A 17,816-nucleotide genomic window follows, 5' to 3' on the forward strand; every position below is an offset into this window, starting at 1 on the left:
CTGCTCTCACTTCTCGTTCACCTCCTTAAAGGCCAGGATGGGAAACGATGCTCTTACCTGCTAAGATGAAGATGCCCACGAGAATCAGGAAGACCAGCAGGTAGAGCCCAAGGACTGCATGCTTCAGGGCCGACAGGGAGCCCAGCTGGGTGCAGCAGCCACCCGCCCGTCCTTTGTGGCACGGACCTACACAATAAGGGTAAGAAGAAGAGGGAAAAAGACGTTTGAAAATCCCCAAAGCCCTTTTTCTCTTTTGGTCTCATCTCTCCCTGATGCATGCAGATGTCCACATGGAACCTCTCACACAACTTCTGCACATCTGTAATGCAGCTGGAATGGTGGGAAGCTTTTCTGAATCGTGAGAAGCTTTTCTGCTTCTATCTCTCCTCCCATCCTCTGTGCTCACGAACTAGCCAGACAGGCATGCCCACAGCTCACGAGGCCACGCAAACCCACCTCCTAGAGCCAGTCCAAGCCACAGAGAAAGCTCAAATAGGCTGGAATATGTGTCCTTTATAAAGTGTTATTGTCCCATGTGATCAGGAGAAGATGGAGAGAATTTTAGAAAGAGGTTGCAAACTCCAGCTTCTAACAGTGGCCTGGAAGGGATGTGGGCCAGGTGGGCCTGGGGAACCCAACAGTGCATGCCCAGTCTGGAAGAGGTTGCCATGCAGGAAGAAGGGCCGGGCGTTGGCAGATCCAAAAATCACTTCTCCAAACCACTTCTGGCTTCAAGACAAGTCAGAAGTGATTTGGAGAAATCTCCCTTTTTTTAAGTGTTGACAACTAATTAGAGAAAAAAAACACAAAAAACAAAAAAACCACTAGGGAGCGTAAACAAAACAAAACACATTTACGTGCCGGATCCAACCACCAGTTTACAATCTCGGGTTAAGATTTACAGGAAAACATAGTACCTAACTTCATCCCGTGAAACTACACAAGGCTCACCAGGTTCTGGCCAAAATGGAACAGCAAAATATCAGAGTTCTAATGGAACTTATGGATTGTCTAGTACAACCCCTTCTGTTTACAGATGAAGGACAGCAAATGTTAGTGACAAACCCTGGGTGAGGACCCAGGTGCCCTGACTCTCTGTCCTCTTTCCACTGGACTTCTCCTTCGAGGCAGCCTTCAGATGGCTGGTGCAGAGGCCAGCAAGCTTACCAACGTCCGCCTGCTCTGTCAGCTGACAATGGAGAGGAAGGGATGCCGTCCCACCCTGACCCCCAGCACGGCAGGTAAGAATCTATGGAGGGGGGACTTCTCTGGTGGCACAGTGGTTAAGAATCCGCCTGCCAATGCAGGGGAGACGGGTTCAAGCCCTGGTCCGGGAAGATCCCCCATGCCACGGAACAACGAAGCCCGTGAGCCACAACTACTGAGCCCGCATGAGCCTAGAGCCCGTGCTCCACAGCAAGAGAAGCCACCGCAATGAGAAGCCCGCGCGCCGCAACGAAGAGTAGCCTCCGCTCGCCGCAACTAGAGAAAGCCCACGCACAGCAATGAAGACCCAACACAGCCAAAAAATTAATTAATTGATTAATTTTTTTAAAAAGAATCTATGGAGGGCATTTTTTTTTTCAAAGTACACATGTCCCTATTATGCACATTCTCCACCCCCTGCAAGGGAGACTATTGCCAACTGGAGAACATCGCGCATAGAGGCATGGGTGGGAACCGGAAAAGGCTGACAGCAGATGATGAAATAATTGAGAGTCAGAAAACCTTTGAGGTGCTTCGGAGGCTCCTTATCACCTCTCAGGTAACACGGCCACCTGCACGGCCTTCAGGAGGTTTGGTGACCACAAGGGAAATGGCGGTGACCACGCTGGTGCCCTGGCTCTCCAGAGGTATTGTTCAGTGAGGAACATTTTCCCACGCATTTACTCCATTTTATTGAAAATGCTGTTGTTAAAACAGCTAAGTAGGACTATTACATAATATTTCCGTAAAACATCGGGTACGATTTGGAACAAGTTGTCGAGAAATACAAATTCAGTTACCGTTCTCATCAACACTTAAATGTTAGCAATTTTTCTAGACTTAACCTGATTTTCCACAAAGACCTGCACATCTTTCTAACTCACCCTAAATCTTCTTTTTCAGAATTTTCTATCTCTTTCCACACAGTAGGATCTATAACCTGTTTTGCTCCTAAATACGCAAGCTTCTTGTAGCATTTTGTCTTTTTTTTTTTCTCGTGAGAGCCGCTGGCTGGCGGATTGCAACTCTTAGAGAACAGTTTTTTTCCCTTGAGAGTCAAAGCGGTAGGCATAGCATAGTGTATTATACAAATATTAGTATCTTTATTGCGATGGTTGTTCCAGCTCTCCTCATCCCTGCTTTTCTTGACATAATGATGAGAATAATGGCAGTCTAGCTACTGGGAGGGGTCAGAAGACACCCAGGTTGAAATGCTATTGTCCTTGTGTTTATCCCCAATCCACCTTGGGCTTCTTCATTTGTTGCCTTTGTTTGATCCTCTTCTTATTTCCCTTGAAGGTTTAATTAAGTTTAACCGTATGCTGTTAACTGTTCCAGTTTCACTGAAATGTTCTATTTCTTGTTCATTACAAAAAGAAATCGTTCTCTCAAAAAGATGTTGATATAATTTTTTGCACATAACTTTTTTATTGAGACACAAGACATTATATTAACACTTTGCCTGAGCTCGAGGCAGTCTGTTTAGTAAGCTGAACATTAATACAGGAACGGATTAAGTGCAAGCAACACACATTCACGGGTTGACTAGTAAGGCTACTTAACGATTTATAAAGTGCTAGATTAGTGCTAATTGTCATTCAGTTTGAAATTTTTCACCTTGGGGAGGAAAACAAAGCAATCAGGACCCCTTCCATCCTCTAGGAATGAAAACATTTTCCTAAACCAATCAGTCACAAGAGCAAGGGCTACTTTTCCTTTACTCCCACTAATTAGAACATCATCCCTTTATTGTCAAGTCTGCACTAACTTTCAATATTCGGCAGAATGGGGGAGGAAAATCACACAGCCAAGAAGACTGCTAACGTGCATTTTGCCCCGTTGCTGGCACGTGTATTGCCAGCTCATTGTAAGAGTGGGGCGAACTGCAATGATATAGTTCTATTTTTTCCCCATCAAAACGGAGTAGTTCCCTTCTCCTCTACCTGAGGCTTCTGTCTAATAGCAAGCACCCCTGGTGACATGTCCCTTCATCAACTTACACACACAACATAGACCTTCCTCTGAGAGAGCTCAGTCCCCTTAGCAAGACTCAATTACCTTGCGCATTACACAAAATCCATTCTAGACAGAACGTAAAAAGGGTTTCAAATAGAGATTTTGCAGAAACATTCAGTGATCTTCCGTTCCACAACTTCATTGAATGTTTCTGGCAAGATGGCTAGAGAATATGATTGTAAGGGAAAGAAGACAATTTAGGGGAAAGACAAGTTACTAAATCTGCCCAAAACACATTTATTGACTTTTTAATATAACATAGCAGCAGCATGTTAGCTGAGTAGACCATTCAAATTATTTAAGCTTGGTGGAAGATTGAAAACACTCCAAAACAATGCAATCAGTAAAAACAGTATGCTCATTTGTTTTTTTAAAAAAGTAAAAGAAATGAGCCATGAAAAGACATGGAGGAAGCTTAAGTGCCGATTAGTAAGTAAAAGACACCAATCTGAAAAAGCTACTTACTGTATGATTCCAGATTTATGACATTCTGGAAAAGGCAAAACTATGGGGACGGTAATAAGATCAGTGGTTGCCAGGGGTTGGGAGTGGGGAGGGATGAACAGGTGGAGTACGGAGGACTTTCAGGGAGGTAAAACTCCTCTGTGTGATACTGTAATGATGGATACATGTCATTATACATTCGTCTAAGCCCATACAATGCTCAACACCAAGAGTGAACCCTAATGTAAACTATGGACTTTGCACGATAATGACATGTCAGTGTAGCTTCATCAGTTGTAACAAATGCACCTCCCTGGTGGGGGATGTTGATTATAAGGGAAGCTGTGCACATGTGGGGCAGGTGGTACATGGAAACTCTCTGTAATTTCCACTTAATTTTGTTGTAAACCTAAAACTGCTCTAAAAGTTAGTCTATTTTTAAAAAGTAAAGGTTTTTTAAAAAATATATATTTATTTGGCTGCATTGTGTCTTAGTTGAGGGATCTTTGTTGCAGCACTCAGGCTCCTCTCTAGTTGTGGCGCGGGCTCTAGAGAGCGTAGGCTCCGTTGCCCCGAGGCATGTGGGATCTTAGTTCCCCAACCAGGGATCGAACCCACGTCCCCTGCAGTGGAGGGCAGATTCTTAACCACTGGACAACCAGGGAAGTCTCAGTAAAGGTTTTGACTTATGGATTGTTGGGGTAAAAACTCTAACAGACTTTTATTGAACATCCACTGTCCTACTGTGGTAGCCCTACTGTGGTAGCCAGCCTTCAAGGTGGCCCCAGATGATCCCATCCCCTTGTATAGTCTCCTTCTGCACTGTACCAGGATTGGCTTGTGTGACCAGTAGAATATGGCAGAAGTGATGGTGGGTCACTTCTGAGATGAGACAAAAGACACTGCAGCTTCCTCCTTGCTTACTCTTTCTCTTTCTTGAAATATTCATATGGGGGGAAGCTAGCCACTATGTCATGAATACACTATGGAGAATCTACACGGTAAGGAACAGAGGCCTTCAGCCAACAGCCACGTGAGTGAGTCTGGAAGCAGGTCCTCCAGCCAAATCAAGCCTTCAGATGACTACACCCTGGCTGAGATCTTGACAGCAGTCTCATGAGAGACCCTGAGCCAGAACAACCCATCTCAGCTGCTCCCAGATTTCTGCCAGATTGGACTATGTGGATACACATATTTTCTGAGCAGAATTTTGGATCTGAAAAAATAAACAAAATCTTGGATTTCCTTGCACACACATGGCTTCCTCAGAAACGGAGTGAGATAACAAATTTTGTTGTTTTAAGCTGCTAAGGTTTGGGGTCATTTGTTACGCAGCAGTAGATAACTAATACACTATGGTAGACATTGGGAAATACAAATATAACAAGCTGTGTGAGGGAGAGATTTTGTCAGTGTCATTCACGTCCAACTTTCCAGTTCCTAAACCAGTGCCTGGCACACAGCAGACACACAGAAAATATCTGTTGAATGAGAGATGAAGATACAATCACTGCCTTTCAGATGCTCACACCCGAGGGGAAGAAGACATATAAACTGATAACTATCACACAAGTGTGAATGAAGCAGGTGTAGAGGGGCGATATGGCACAAGCAAAGCATGGCACTGCAGAGGCAGTGAGTCCTTCTGTGTTGCAGGTCATCTCAGGGTCTGCCTTGAAGAGGCAGCAACTCAGCAGGGCTTTGAAGGACAGGCTTTTGTAGATGGGCTGAAATCCGTTATCTTTCTCTCCAGCTTTATCGTCTGATTTATAGCTATCAGAAATTTGAAAACTGACTTGAAGAAGAAAACTTTCTTCTTCCGTGTGAGAACTGTTCTGAGGAAAGTACCAGACCAAGCTGTTAGTTATTAAACATAGTCGTTGCTTGCAGACATGCTCACACACAGAACCAGATCGAGGGAGAGAATGGCACCAAGAAAACAAAACAAAAACTCTTCCAAGATCTGGGAGAATCAAGAGAAAGGTTTTCATCTTGCAGTGGCCCCCAGAAAGGCGGGTGACATCTCAGACGATCAGGAAGCCAAGAGAAGGAGGCTCAAGAAGTTGGAGAAGACAGTGACTCTAAAAGGGCAAATAGGAACTAAAAAGTACGTACAAAGTGACTTGCAGACTGGGTTCCGAAGGCCAGGCTGGGAGATGTTGTGTGGAACCGTGCTTGGTGATGAATGGCTAGAAGCAGCCCGATGGGTGGTTTCCCCACCGCTAAACACCCATCTACATGTAGCTGCACAACTTTCCTGTAGCTGAGTACCCCTGGGCTATTATTTTCTTTCTCACTCCACTTTTTTTTTAACTTAAATTTATGTAAGAAGGAAATTTTATATCATCCTCATAAGTGGAAAATTAGTATCTTCCTATTCCATTATTATTAATGGAATAAATAAATGGTACTTATTCCTTTAAAATAAATATCTAACTATTAAAATAACAAATTCACACCCATATGTCACCTTGAATACCACTGTCGTATATAGTCACATTCTGAGAATCACTGACTTTAGTAAAAGTAATTAAATCACAGTTCAGTGCAAGTTGTGGAGAAAAAGTTGAGGCCCTCCATAGAAGAATTCACTTATAGAGAAGCAAAACCAAACTTTTTAGATGGTCAAGATTAAGAATAATCTAGAAGGTAAAATGTTAAGGATTAAGTGCCATTGAAATAACCACGTCAGAACCTTGCCCTCATCTCTGATACTAACCTCATTATTCACAATTGTCGATTTCCATCTCTCCCTGCCCTGCTGTCTAAAGGTCCTCTGAGACTCACCCATTTCCCTACCCATCAACCAGCACACAGCAGAACCGCAACAAGGTTCTTTGCAAGAACAAAGATATGTGGGGCTTCCCTGGTGGCGAAGGGGTTAAGAATCCGCCTGCCAATGCAGGGGACATGGGTTCGAGCCCTGGTCCGGGAAGATCCCACATGCCGCGGAGCAACTAAGCCCAGGCGCCACAACTACTGAGTCCACATGCCACAACTACTGAAGCCCGCGCACCTAGAGCCCATGCTCCGCAACAAGAGAAACCACCTCAGTGAGAAGCCACGCACCTTAACCAAGAGCAGCCCCCGCTCGCCACAACTAGAGAGAGCCCGCGCACAGCAACAAGAACCCAACGCAGCCAAAAATTAAATAAATTTATAAAAAGAACAAAAGACATGTGTAAGTCATTTATTTTTGGTGCAAAGACTGGTTCTTACAGCTGTTGTATGCAAATGTTGACACATTTTTGTTGGCTGAAAAACAAATTTTTGAGCAAAATTTTGGTCTGAAAAAATAAACAAAATCTTGGCTTTCCTTATTCACCCATGACTTGGAATAGACACTTAGAGCCCACATAGGTGAACTGTGCGAGCAATTCATTGGAACTGAACTTAATCCTAGCTGAGCAGCATCATCACGTGTGGTGCTGTGGATGACATCCAGAGGCCTAAGCCACAACCTTGGACGTTCTTGTTCTGATTCAATGATGAAATCATGCATCTATGACATGGAGGTACCCAGTTCTGGAGTAAGGCATTTGTCATATCAAAACAATGTGAAGACACATTTTTGGAAAATCAATTAAAGTCCTTCTATTATCAGAGCTTCGTTTAATTTTTTTTGAACTTTGATTTCTCTTTAATAAGACACACACAAAAGGAGGTGCCTCAAACTATTGTATTATTCCCAGAGGTTAAAATTGTGACGGGTTCCTTTTAATCATGGGAACAAGAGTGCCCCCTAAAGAGCTTTTGCTAAAATACTGCTTCCTGAGGGTGGCGAAGGGCTTGGGAGCAAGGATTAACGAACAGAAAAGGAAAGTTTATCTGAAAACCACTTGGTTCCAGACAGCTGAGCTGAGGATGAGTCGTGAGATGGTCCCCCAATGTTAGTGGGAGCATCAGAACCTCTGGGTCTTTGTTTCCCTGTACTATATCAGGCAGGTGAGGGTCCCTGACACTCACAGGGGGACAAGCATGGTTTGGGGGCTCTGTGCAGAGAGATTCAAAGTCTGCCTCTGGCCCATATTGGCTGGGAGACATGAGAAAGCATTCTGAGTTAGCCCTTGCATCAGTGTAGCCTTTCTTTGCAAAACTGAGCTTTCAATCTCTTAACCATAATTTTAAGGCATTTGGGGAGTCATCTGTTTGAATTTATTTTCCTTCCATTTGAAAAAATACTCACAAATCGCATCTGATATAAGTGGGTATTTACTTCTTTCCAAAGAACCTGGGTCTAAACAACATTAAAAACAAATAAAAATAAAACAGGATGAAATCATTCAATTGTCACCTAACTGAGTTTTACCAACAACAAACACTCAGCCATTTTTTTTGTCCTTGTTGTCGTCCTCTTTGGTCCCATAGCTCGTACACAGCAGGTGGAGATAAGGTGTTATGGCTGGGAGGGACCTTGGCGCTCATCCCATCCAGGGATCTTGTTAAACCCTCCCGAGGTTGACTTCCTCATCCTCACTCTGGTTACTCATCACTCACATTTTTCATTGTAATAGGCAGCCCCAAATAACCTCTGTCTTTGTAGCTGCGCCACTTTCTGGCTTTCACGGAGACCTCTGTTTACTTTTTCTCAATAAAGGGAAGAGGAGGGTGTGAGGCAGGGACATTACAGAGCAGTTTCATCTGACCTGAGTCTAGGAGGTCACCAAACCACCAGCCGGGGTGGGGTGAGCACCGATCACCTCTGCCCTGTTGGACCACACACCTGGGTCTTCAAGGCAGACAGCCCAGTGAGGGCGCCAGACAAAGGGGACTACAGTCCTCTGCATGATCCGATGGGATCCCATTTCTAAGGAAAGGAGAGGGAGGGATGGTGGAGCTAATTCCATTTAGATGTTATGATGACCTAGGACAGTGTCTCCAAGTACTTCTAGAGATATTTTGTAACTTCCCTGCAATACTTGTTATTTTTTCCGTCCCCATCTATTTCTCAAGTTACTCTGCATAAAAATTCTTGAGAACAATCAGGGGCTTGTGTGCTTATTTACCAGCAGTGGGAAGGGACCCTGGCTTGTGTGCATATAATTTTGCAGCTGGGGCTGAGGGATGAAGAGAGAAAGCCAGGTGGGAGGGGATAGAGGGCAGTCAAGGTGAGCTGGCTGCTCCCTGCAACCCAGGAGGAGGGGAGAGGCCAGGGAGTCCCAGGAAGAAGAAGCAGGTTCTGGGGCTGGGGGAAGATGCCCATACTCTTACCCAACGTGGGCAGTGCATGGATTGGAAGAAATGCTGTCTCAATGCAGGGAGACTCAAAACAACAGTGGGCTCAGGATTTGGCCTAAATAGGGGCCAAAGACCTTCCTCCCATAGAGTGGCTCTGGATCCCTTTCAGAAAGATTCCCAGTTCCTCTCCTGGCGCCTTGTCAGAGGAAATAAATCATCTGATAATGTATTAGCAATGCGGAGGCCAGGGCTCAGCTATTTCCATGTTTAAATCATTACTCTTTCCAGGCTGCTAGAGCAACCTCCCACCCATGCCCTGGTCCACCTTGGTTTGATGAATTGGTTTATCCTCGGGGCAGGAATGGATAGGTTTAATACCCTCCGCCCCACCCCCGTCTCACTCCCCCAGATCCCACCACCAATTGAGTTGGAAGGGCCACCTGGCTGTTTGGTTTTGAACACAGGAAGGCTGAAGTCTCAGCCCATGCCATCTGTACGGGAGGGAGCTGGGACTGTCCCTGAAGCCTCCAGGCTCAGAAGCCCCCAGCTCTGGCCTCTGCACAGGAAGCAGTGCAGGCTGGGCCACAGGTGGGAGTTCAGCAGATCTGAGCAAAGATGATGGCCCTCAGACCCTCTGAACCTCTGTCACCTGCTAAGGCCTAGAACCAACAGTTGTCAGGTATAGAGCTTCATTGGGAAATCATGGCCAATAATGGGATCGTTAATAATGAGAACGGAATTGCACCCATCAGTCAATGAATAAAAATACACATTTGTCGAGGGTCAGCTCCCAGAGAACAGGGTCTGTGATTCATCTCTGGATCCCACAGGTCCTGGCATATAGCAGATACTCAATTAACATCCGTAGGCTGTTTGTAGATAAGCGAGACTAATAAACTGAACACAAATTTCCTGGGCCTTCCAAGCCATTGTTTAAGCTTTTGTAATAACCATGTATTCTAGTTTCTGTATTTGATGCTTTGACATCTTGGAGCCTCGGGATAGGAAACATCCTCCTCCCCACCACTCAGTTCACCTTTGTATCCAGGAGTTGTGCTGTTTCCTTTGGTGATAGAGTTTTGCCCCTCCAAGAGAGGTTCATGATCTCCTAGAACCTAGGACCTAAATTAGATACAAAGAACTTCGGGGCTTTGAAAACTTACCTAGAAATAGAGTAGCCGGAACAAACTTTTTTATGTTCCTGGTCACAAACAGAACACTTTACCAGGAGGGCCTTCCTCAGAGGGCAGGGAAAGGACACACCCAACAAGCTGAGGGTCCTGGGGCTGCCCTGGGCGTCCCCAGGTAGGCAGGCTTTTCTTACTTCCACCTGCTGGCAAGACAGTGCCCTTTTCACCTTCAGTCTGTCAGCATCCAGGGACCACCCCCGCCCCCAATCCCCATAAACCTACATGTGAAAGGCAGCTCCCCCTGGACACACTGGAAATGCTTAGAATACTTAAGATGCCATATTTACATTTTAATAGATGCCCTTAGGTCAGGTTTGGGAGATCATCATAGCTCCAGAGGGAAGAAAGGAATTCCTACATGATATGCTGAGGTCAGAATGGGACCAGAGAACCAAGATGCCCAGACAGAACTTGCCGGGCAAAGGGACAAGATCAAGCTCACTGTTACCCGTGCACAAACGATGAGATCATTTTCAAACAGAGACACTGTTAAGAGTGAGTAGTGCTCTATGAATCAACACGCAGGGAGAGCCGAGCGCCGTAAATCAAACGGTTCCTGCGAGCTTCAGACAGGACACTTGTCCCAGTCTCCCCTGTCCTCTTAATCCTTTTCAATCTGCCCCTCCCAACCTGACTGCTGCCATCTGCCGCCTTCGGGTCTCTGGTACGTTCTATCTTCCCAGTCCCTCCTCCATCAATTGGAGAAACTCACCCACACGGAGTGTCAGGAGAGGAGGCCAGCAGCCAGCCCCTCCCTGCAGCCCCCTCTCTTAACAGGACTTCCTAAACACGTGGCTTCTTCTGCCCGCTATGAACATCTTGGGTTGTCTTGACTTGAACTCAATCTCAAGCCAGATAGCAGGAAATAGGAAGGTACCAGGGAACAGGTGGGCTTCAGGACACTGTGCGGAAGGCTGGAACCATCACGGGCCCCCATCGGCTCTGTGGCTGGGTCTTAGGTTAACCAGCATCTGCGTCTGCAGGGCAGGGTCCTGGCCAGCCCTACCCTGCTGGGCTCCCTCTTCATGGCCGTGTTTATATCTTCCGAAACCTACTGCTGAACTCTGCATATGCAGTTTAGACTCCAGCCCAGAAGCCACAGGAGATGGTGGGGGGAAGGGGGAGGATGCTGGGGAGAGAGGGGCATTTCTCTGACCTAATGTCTGTAGAGGATAGTGTCCCAGGCTTCCCTCTGAAGCCATTTAAGACCCTGTCCTTGTGCTCCTGTCCAAACCTATTTGGGTTTATATTTCCTCTTAGAATAATTCATTCCATCTCTCTCCTGCAACAGAGCCATTTATTCCCACGGCCCCGTCCTAGCTTTGTCATTCCCCAGGATGTCTCCACCTCTGAAACCTGAAACTCCAAGAATCCACGCTCAGCCCCTCACCACCAGCAGCCTACTTCTTGAAAGTCCAGGGTCTCTGAGTCCTGGAACCGCAGTGAACAGGGTGAGCTACGCTGAGGGGCGGGGTTTGAGGACCAGGCAGATGTGGATTTGAATCCAGGCTCTGCCTCTGACTACATGGGTGACCTTGGGCAATTTGCGTCACCTAAGATGTTACCTTCTCATCGACAAACTGGGAATAATAATATGTCCTGAGGTGGGCTTTTTTTGTTTTGTTTTGTTTTGTTTTGCTGTAGGCGGGCCTCTCACCGTTGTGGCCTCTCCCGTTGTGGAGCACAGGCTCCGGATGCGCAGGCTCAGCGGCCATGGCTCACGGGCCCAGCCGCTCCGCGGCACGTGGGATCTTCCCTGACCGGGGCACGAAACTGTGTCCCCTGCATCGGCAGGCGGACTCTCAACCACTGCGCCACCAGGGAAACCCCTGAGGTGTTTTTTTAATTTACCTTAATTATTTTTTTCTCGGAGTATAGTTGCTTTACAATGTTGTGTTAGTTTCTGCTGTACCACGAAGTGAATCAGCTATATGTATACATATATCCCCTCCCTCCTGGACCTCCCTCCCATCCCTGCCCCCCTCCATCCCACCCATCTAGGTCATCACAGAGCACCAAGCTGAGCTCCCTGTGCTTTGGAGACAACGTATTGCAGCCCTGAGCACAGCGTGCTGCCCCCTCAAGGGGAACTATTGTATCACGATCGCTTGTATGTATCACATCGTATCATCACCGCTACAGGACCCCTGCCCCCTTCCCACCACCTCCCTTGGCCTCCCCCGATCTCCCTGTCTCCACAAGAGCCCAAATGATCTCCAGAGCTCCTGGCGCTCCAGGACAAGGCCCCCCTCCCCTGGCCCACACACCACGGTTGGGAAGGGGGCACTGGTGCCCTAGGGCTGTGTGCTCCTGGCAAGACCCCTATCATCAACACTCAGTCTTGCCAGCAGCTCTGCCCTGAGACCAGCACCCCAACCTCACTGAGTCCTCGATCCTGACTTCTATCAGCCCCACAGAAGCCCCAGGGCTCCCCATCAACCACCATAACCCCCAGACAGCCTTGTTTCTTCTCCTTTGACATCTCCCTCCCCATCTGCTGAAACCTTCTCACTGTGGCCCAAGATGTCCCAGCCAGCCAACCAAAAAACCCTGATTTCCTCAACCTCTGCTCGAACATTTCCTGTTCTTTCTTCTTCTAACTGAACCCTGCTTCCCTTTTCTTCTCAAGTATGGATTCCTCTCTCCCACATTCATGCAACTGACCTAAGGGTGCAGTAGGTGGTTTTATTTGCTCCTCGTTACTTCCAGAACCTTCTCTCTCTTCTCCATAAAACTCCCAGCTCTCGGGCTCCCCTGGTGGCGCAGTGGTTGAGAGTCCGCCTGCCGATGCAGGGGACACGGGTTCGTGCCCCGGTCCGGGAAGATCCCACATGCCGCGGAGCGGCTGGGCCCGTGACCCATGGCCGCTGAGCCTGCGCGTCCGGAGCCTGTGCTCCGCAACGGGAGAGGCTGCAGCAGTGAGAGGCCTGCGTACCGCAAAAAAAAAAAAAAATCCCCGCTCTCACATCACACGACTGTATGCTTCTCCTCGCGCTAAGGGACACGTGCTACCCTCCCCATCTCTGCGCTCACTGTCGCTCTCTCTCAATCTCCAGTTCTGACTGGTCCTTACCTTCCCTCTCCTAATGGCACGTTCTCCCTCATGCACTCGAAATGTGGGCAAAAATGAGATGGGCTCGGGATGCAAAATACACACCGGGTTTCGAAGGCTCAGCCCGAGTAAACATGTATAAATATCTCCATCGCTTTTACAGTGATTACATAGCGAATTGATACTGTTTTGGATATACTGGATTGAAGCAAATACATTCCTGTATTTAAATTCGGTTCATCTGTGTCTCTACCTTTTTGTGTGGCTACCAGAAAGTTGAAAATTGCACATGTGGCTCACATGACATTTTGATTGGCTCTATCAATCATCAAGGCCCTTTCTTAATCCCAATTTCACGCGTCCCAGGTGAGAGCTACCTCTCAGGTTTTCCTGGTGCCCTCCGTCCAGAACGCCAACTCGGCATTCCCTGACCTCACCAGGACCTACTAACCACGGACCCCACCGTCTTTCCACCACCCTTCCTGTCTCCCATCCAGCCTTCCCTTCTTGTCCGACTTGCATTCCATGATTTACGTTATCCACTGTCTCCCACAGCCTCCCCTCTCTCGTCCCTCTCTGACTTCCTCTCTCACTCACTGGGCAGCACTCTGACCCTGGTTAAACCTAACTCTGCCACTGCACTGCATCCATAGAGTGGAGCATGGCTGGGAAGGGAAGGACACGCCTCCATGCTCCTGACTTTGCAGAACTTCCTTCCTTCCCAAGGCAGACTGCCGAAACTCTCCCCTCTAAACTGCACTTCCATTTGAAAATGAATCACATTATAATGAGAGGTCTGTGTCTTCTGGGGACTTTAAGCCCCTTGAGGGCAGGAACCAAGACCTTTTATTTCTGCACTCACCAGCAGCACCATAAAACCCTGTCCTCTTTGGATGAAGGAGGTCCCAGTTCCTTGTGTGGACTCAGGTGCCCAGGGCGAGTGAGGCCATGTGTAGTCTGCACCGAATGCCATCCTCCACCAGGAACAATGAAATGCACCCCTCGACTCTTCTGGTAGCCAACCTCAGGGACCTACTGTCTCTGATGGGGGTACGGGGGTGGACAGACTCACACCTGCCACAGAGCCAGGTGCCCTCGGGACCCAGAATATTTCTTACAGATCCTACTGTACTCTTTGGGGATTAGGACTAAAAGAACTTGCTTGGTTTCCTCTAGTATCTAGTCTTCACGAGGAAGCCCACTAACCCAAACTCTGCCTTCTTTAGCAGAAGGAGGAACCAGACTTAAAACACTGTCCAGGGGCTTCCCTGGTGGCACAGTGGTTAGGAATCTGCCTGCCAATGCAGGGGACACGAACCCCTCGAGCCTTGGTTTGGGAAGATCCCACATGCTGTGGAGCAACTAAGCCCGGGCGCCACAAGTACTGAGCCTGTGCTCTAGAGCCCGCGAGCCACAACTACTGAAGCCCGTGTGCACAACTACTGAAGCCCGTGTGCCACAACTACTGAAGCCTGTGCGCCTGGAGCCGGTGCTCCGCAACAAGAGAAGCCACTGCAATAAGAAGCCCACACACCACAATGAAGAGTAGCCCCTGCTCACTGCAACTAGAGGAAGCCGGCACGCAGCAATGAAGACCTAATGCAGCCAAAAATTAATTAATTAAATAATAAATTTAGAAAAAAACACTGTCCAGGCCAGGGGTCTCTGAGAAGTGGCGTGGGTGCTTCCTGAGAGACCCTGGGTGGCAGTAGCTGTCCCTGACCTCTCTGTCTCCCCCTGTCCTTCTCCATTTCCCCAACATGTGCAGAGGACTCCCCAAAGGGCAGGGAGGTGAAATAAGTGTGTATCAAGGGTGCACTGTGTCCAAGGTGCTCTACTCGGGTTATATCACGTGATTTCCCCCACGGGTCCTGTGAGTTGAATAACATTATTCCCATTTTGCAGATGGGAACACTGAGGATGAGAGGGTCAGGGCCCCAGTGAAACAGATGGCCCACTTAAATTAGGAAATGTCATAGAATTTAATAAAGGGAACATATGCAAAGGTGTGGTCAGGGTGTAAGATGCCCACAAGGAACAGAGTGGTGTCCTTGAACTATAACCACCTCGGTTACAAAGCCCAGGAGGGGAGCAGTTACTGGAGCCTAGAAGGAGAAAGCCCGAGTGGAGAGGGTGGCTTACAAGGGGCTGTGACCTCGGGTGGAAGGACACAGTGGCCCAAGGTGACCCCATAGGGCAGGAGCTGAGGATAAACAGGCAAGCTCCCATCTTCCATCCTCCCCGTCCTGCCAGGGCGGCTCCCCACAAGGCAGAGAGTGGCGAGTGGCAGCGGGTGGGAATGCAGGGGCAACAGAAGACACCCCGCGCCTAGCCCAGACCTGCCAAAGTTCAACATCTTGGCACCTCCCTGGGCTGTCCCCCCTCTTGTGGAGGGACAGTTCCTGGGGCCCAAGAGATCCAGGATCCTTCCTGGCCCCCAGCCCCCCGTGAGCTGGGGGAGCTGAGTGCACCACGGCACCGCATGAGTTAACATCTCTGCTATTCTCCTGCTCCAGTGCCGGATTCTCCAACCTGTAGAGGCCCTGACCCTCTGTGAGGCCCCAGCCAGACCCTCCCAGGAACTCCACTCCCACCCTTGGGCAGCTGCCCGGCAGCCCTCAGCTACGCCAGATGAACCAGGGAGAGGTGATGGATGAGAAAGGAGATGCGGGGACTCCCTTAGGAGAATAATTTAATTTTATGGGGCAGGGACGCAGGAATGGGGAGCTCAGGCCCTAAACGCAGCAAGCGGCCTGGCTTGCAGGCGTTGGGCGCGGCCAGGCGCATGTGTAACTCATTACCTCTGCGAGCCTCCCATTCGCGGCCGACGGATGATGCTGGGAGCACGGTGGAGGGCCCGAGGCCACGGGGAGAGAGTGACTGCAATATTTTTCTGACACTAACACCTCTCCCTGGCCCTTGGAGAGGGCCGTGGAGGAGCCAGGCCCGGCTGAACACCACCCACGCCCAGCCCTCTGCCTTTGGGCGCCAGATTGGAGAGGCTTCAGCTGTCTGGGGAAGAGAAAGGCAGGACCAGGGAGGGGGAGGGGGAGGGGGGCGGGGGAGGGGGAGGGGAGGGGGAGGGGAGGGGAGGGGGAGGGGAGGGGCGGGGGAGGGGAGGGGAGGGGCGGGGGAAGGGGAGGGGAGGGGCAGAGGGAGGGAGGCACAGAGGAGGCGGGGTGAGGTGGGGTCGCAGGCCCAGACAGCCCCTGTTTGGGTTTCTGCTCCAAGGGAGGTGTTGGTGGGCCCTGAGGTCAGCGGGGGCTTGGCTGGAAGACCTTGGAGGTTGCGTTCTGTCACGAGCCCACCCACAAATCCCAGCCACACAGGTGGAGCCCATGCTCTGCCCCGCTGGAGACCGGCAGGTGAGGAGGGCCCTGCCTGGGCGTCTTCCCATCCACAGCGGGGCTCAGACACAGGAAGGAGGCGGCGGGGTCCTGAGAGGTGGCCCGGCCAAGGGGTGCAGAGGATGGAGAGGTCCCGAAGGTGTCACCATGGAGCAGGGGTGCGACGGAGAGAGCCTGGAAGGATGTGCGTGGCACCATGCGGGAGAGGGGCAACGTGGCCTGTCATGGCGGGTGCCTAATAGCCCCTCAGCTTCCTTCTCACCTGGTGCGTGAACAGAAGGGAAGGGATGGCGGCAGGTAGGAGGGGAAGAGAAGACGACAGAGCAGAGGAGGGGAGGGGGCAGGAACGTGTAAATAACGCCGCGTTTACACCCTGTCTTTAAAGTCCCACCTGCGTTGACGCCTGAGTCATACCTCAATATCTAGACTGAAGTTTTGCAACTTTGCTCCCGCCTGATCCCAAGATCCCCAGGGCCAAGAGGAGGCACCCCCTCGCCCCCCATCTCCCTGTTTTCAAGGGGAAAGTCCTGGGAGGGACTTGGAGCCCCTACAAGGCCTAGCAGACGACACTGCTTTCATTTACTCAAGGCCCGGAGTGTGGGGGATGGGGCTGGCAGGGTCCCCACCTCTGTCCACCTCTGCTTTCCCATCAACCTCCCTCCGCCCCTACCAGCCCCACCCCTTCCTCCCTCTCCTGTTACTCTGTAGAGATGAGAATCAAAGCAGCAAAGTGCCGGGGAAACACGTCAAATCTGGCTTGAATTTCCCCAAGTCGGAGCTCACCATTTTCCTCTTAGAAATGAGAGGGAAGGGGAAAAAAATCAAACTAGAAACCGAGGAGCCTTTAGGTGGTGATTTCATCTCAACACTCCAGTCTCTCCGGGGTCTTCACGGCCGCCCCTGCACCCCCGGCCCCATGTCTGGCGTCCAGGAATGAAGTGTGGAGGAGACCCAGACGATGTGGAAATCAGGTTTAGAATTTATTTGTTCCGCCACCTTTAGATTTCAAGGACCCCTGTGTTTGCTCAGCCATTAGTTTGTTCATTCAGTCATTCAACAAATATTGATACTTGGGAGCACCTGCTGTGCCCCAGGCTGGGAGACACTGATGAACAAAACAGAGATGCCTGCCCTGGTCCAGCCTATGCTCTTCCCATGAGGAACAGAGAGTAAACGGTAAACATGTTAAATAAGAAAATGATATAGTATGTTGAGGAGACTAGGACTCGGTGAAAAAGGAAAAAGAGAAGCAGGGAAATGGGTGTGCAGGGGAGGACGGGAAGCCCTGACACAGAGGTGAGATTTGAGCAAAGACCAGAAGGAGGTGAGGGGGACGCCTGGAGGGTCTGGGGGCAGCGTACGTCGGGTAGAGCGTGCCAGCAG

The 17,816-nt window shown here is 49.5% G+C and overlaps 1 protein-coding gene across 3 annotated transcripts in view; it reads right to left on the reverse strand.

Moving 5' to 3' along the window:
- The window catches only part of SCARA5 (scavenger receptor class A member 5), a 117,756-nt gene that overhangs the window by 92,951 nt on the left and 6,989 nt on the right, over window positions 1-17,816 (reverse strand). For all 3 annotated transcript variants that reach the window (XM_067745253.1, XM_067745254.1, XM_067745255.1), the window contains exon 3: window positions 58-186. In XM_067745253.1, coding sequence (XP_067601354.1) covers window positions 58-186 — 129 coding nt within the window. The remainder of the gene's footprint in view (window positions 1-57; window positions 187-17,816) is intronic.

Source organism: Pseudorca crassidens, chromosome 7, assembly GCF_039906515.1.
Source record: "Pseudorca crassidens isolate mPseCra1 chromosome 7, mPseCra1.hap1, whole genome shotgun sequence".
NCBI classification, from domain to species: domain Eukaryota; kingdom Metazoa; phylum Chordata; class Mammalia; order Artiodactyla; family Delphinidae; genus Pseudorca; species Pseudorca crassidens.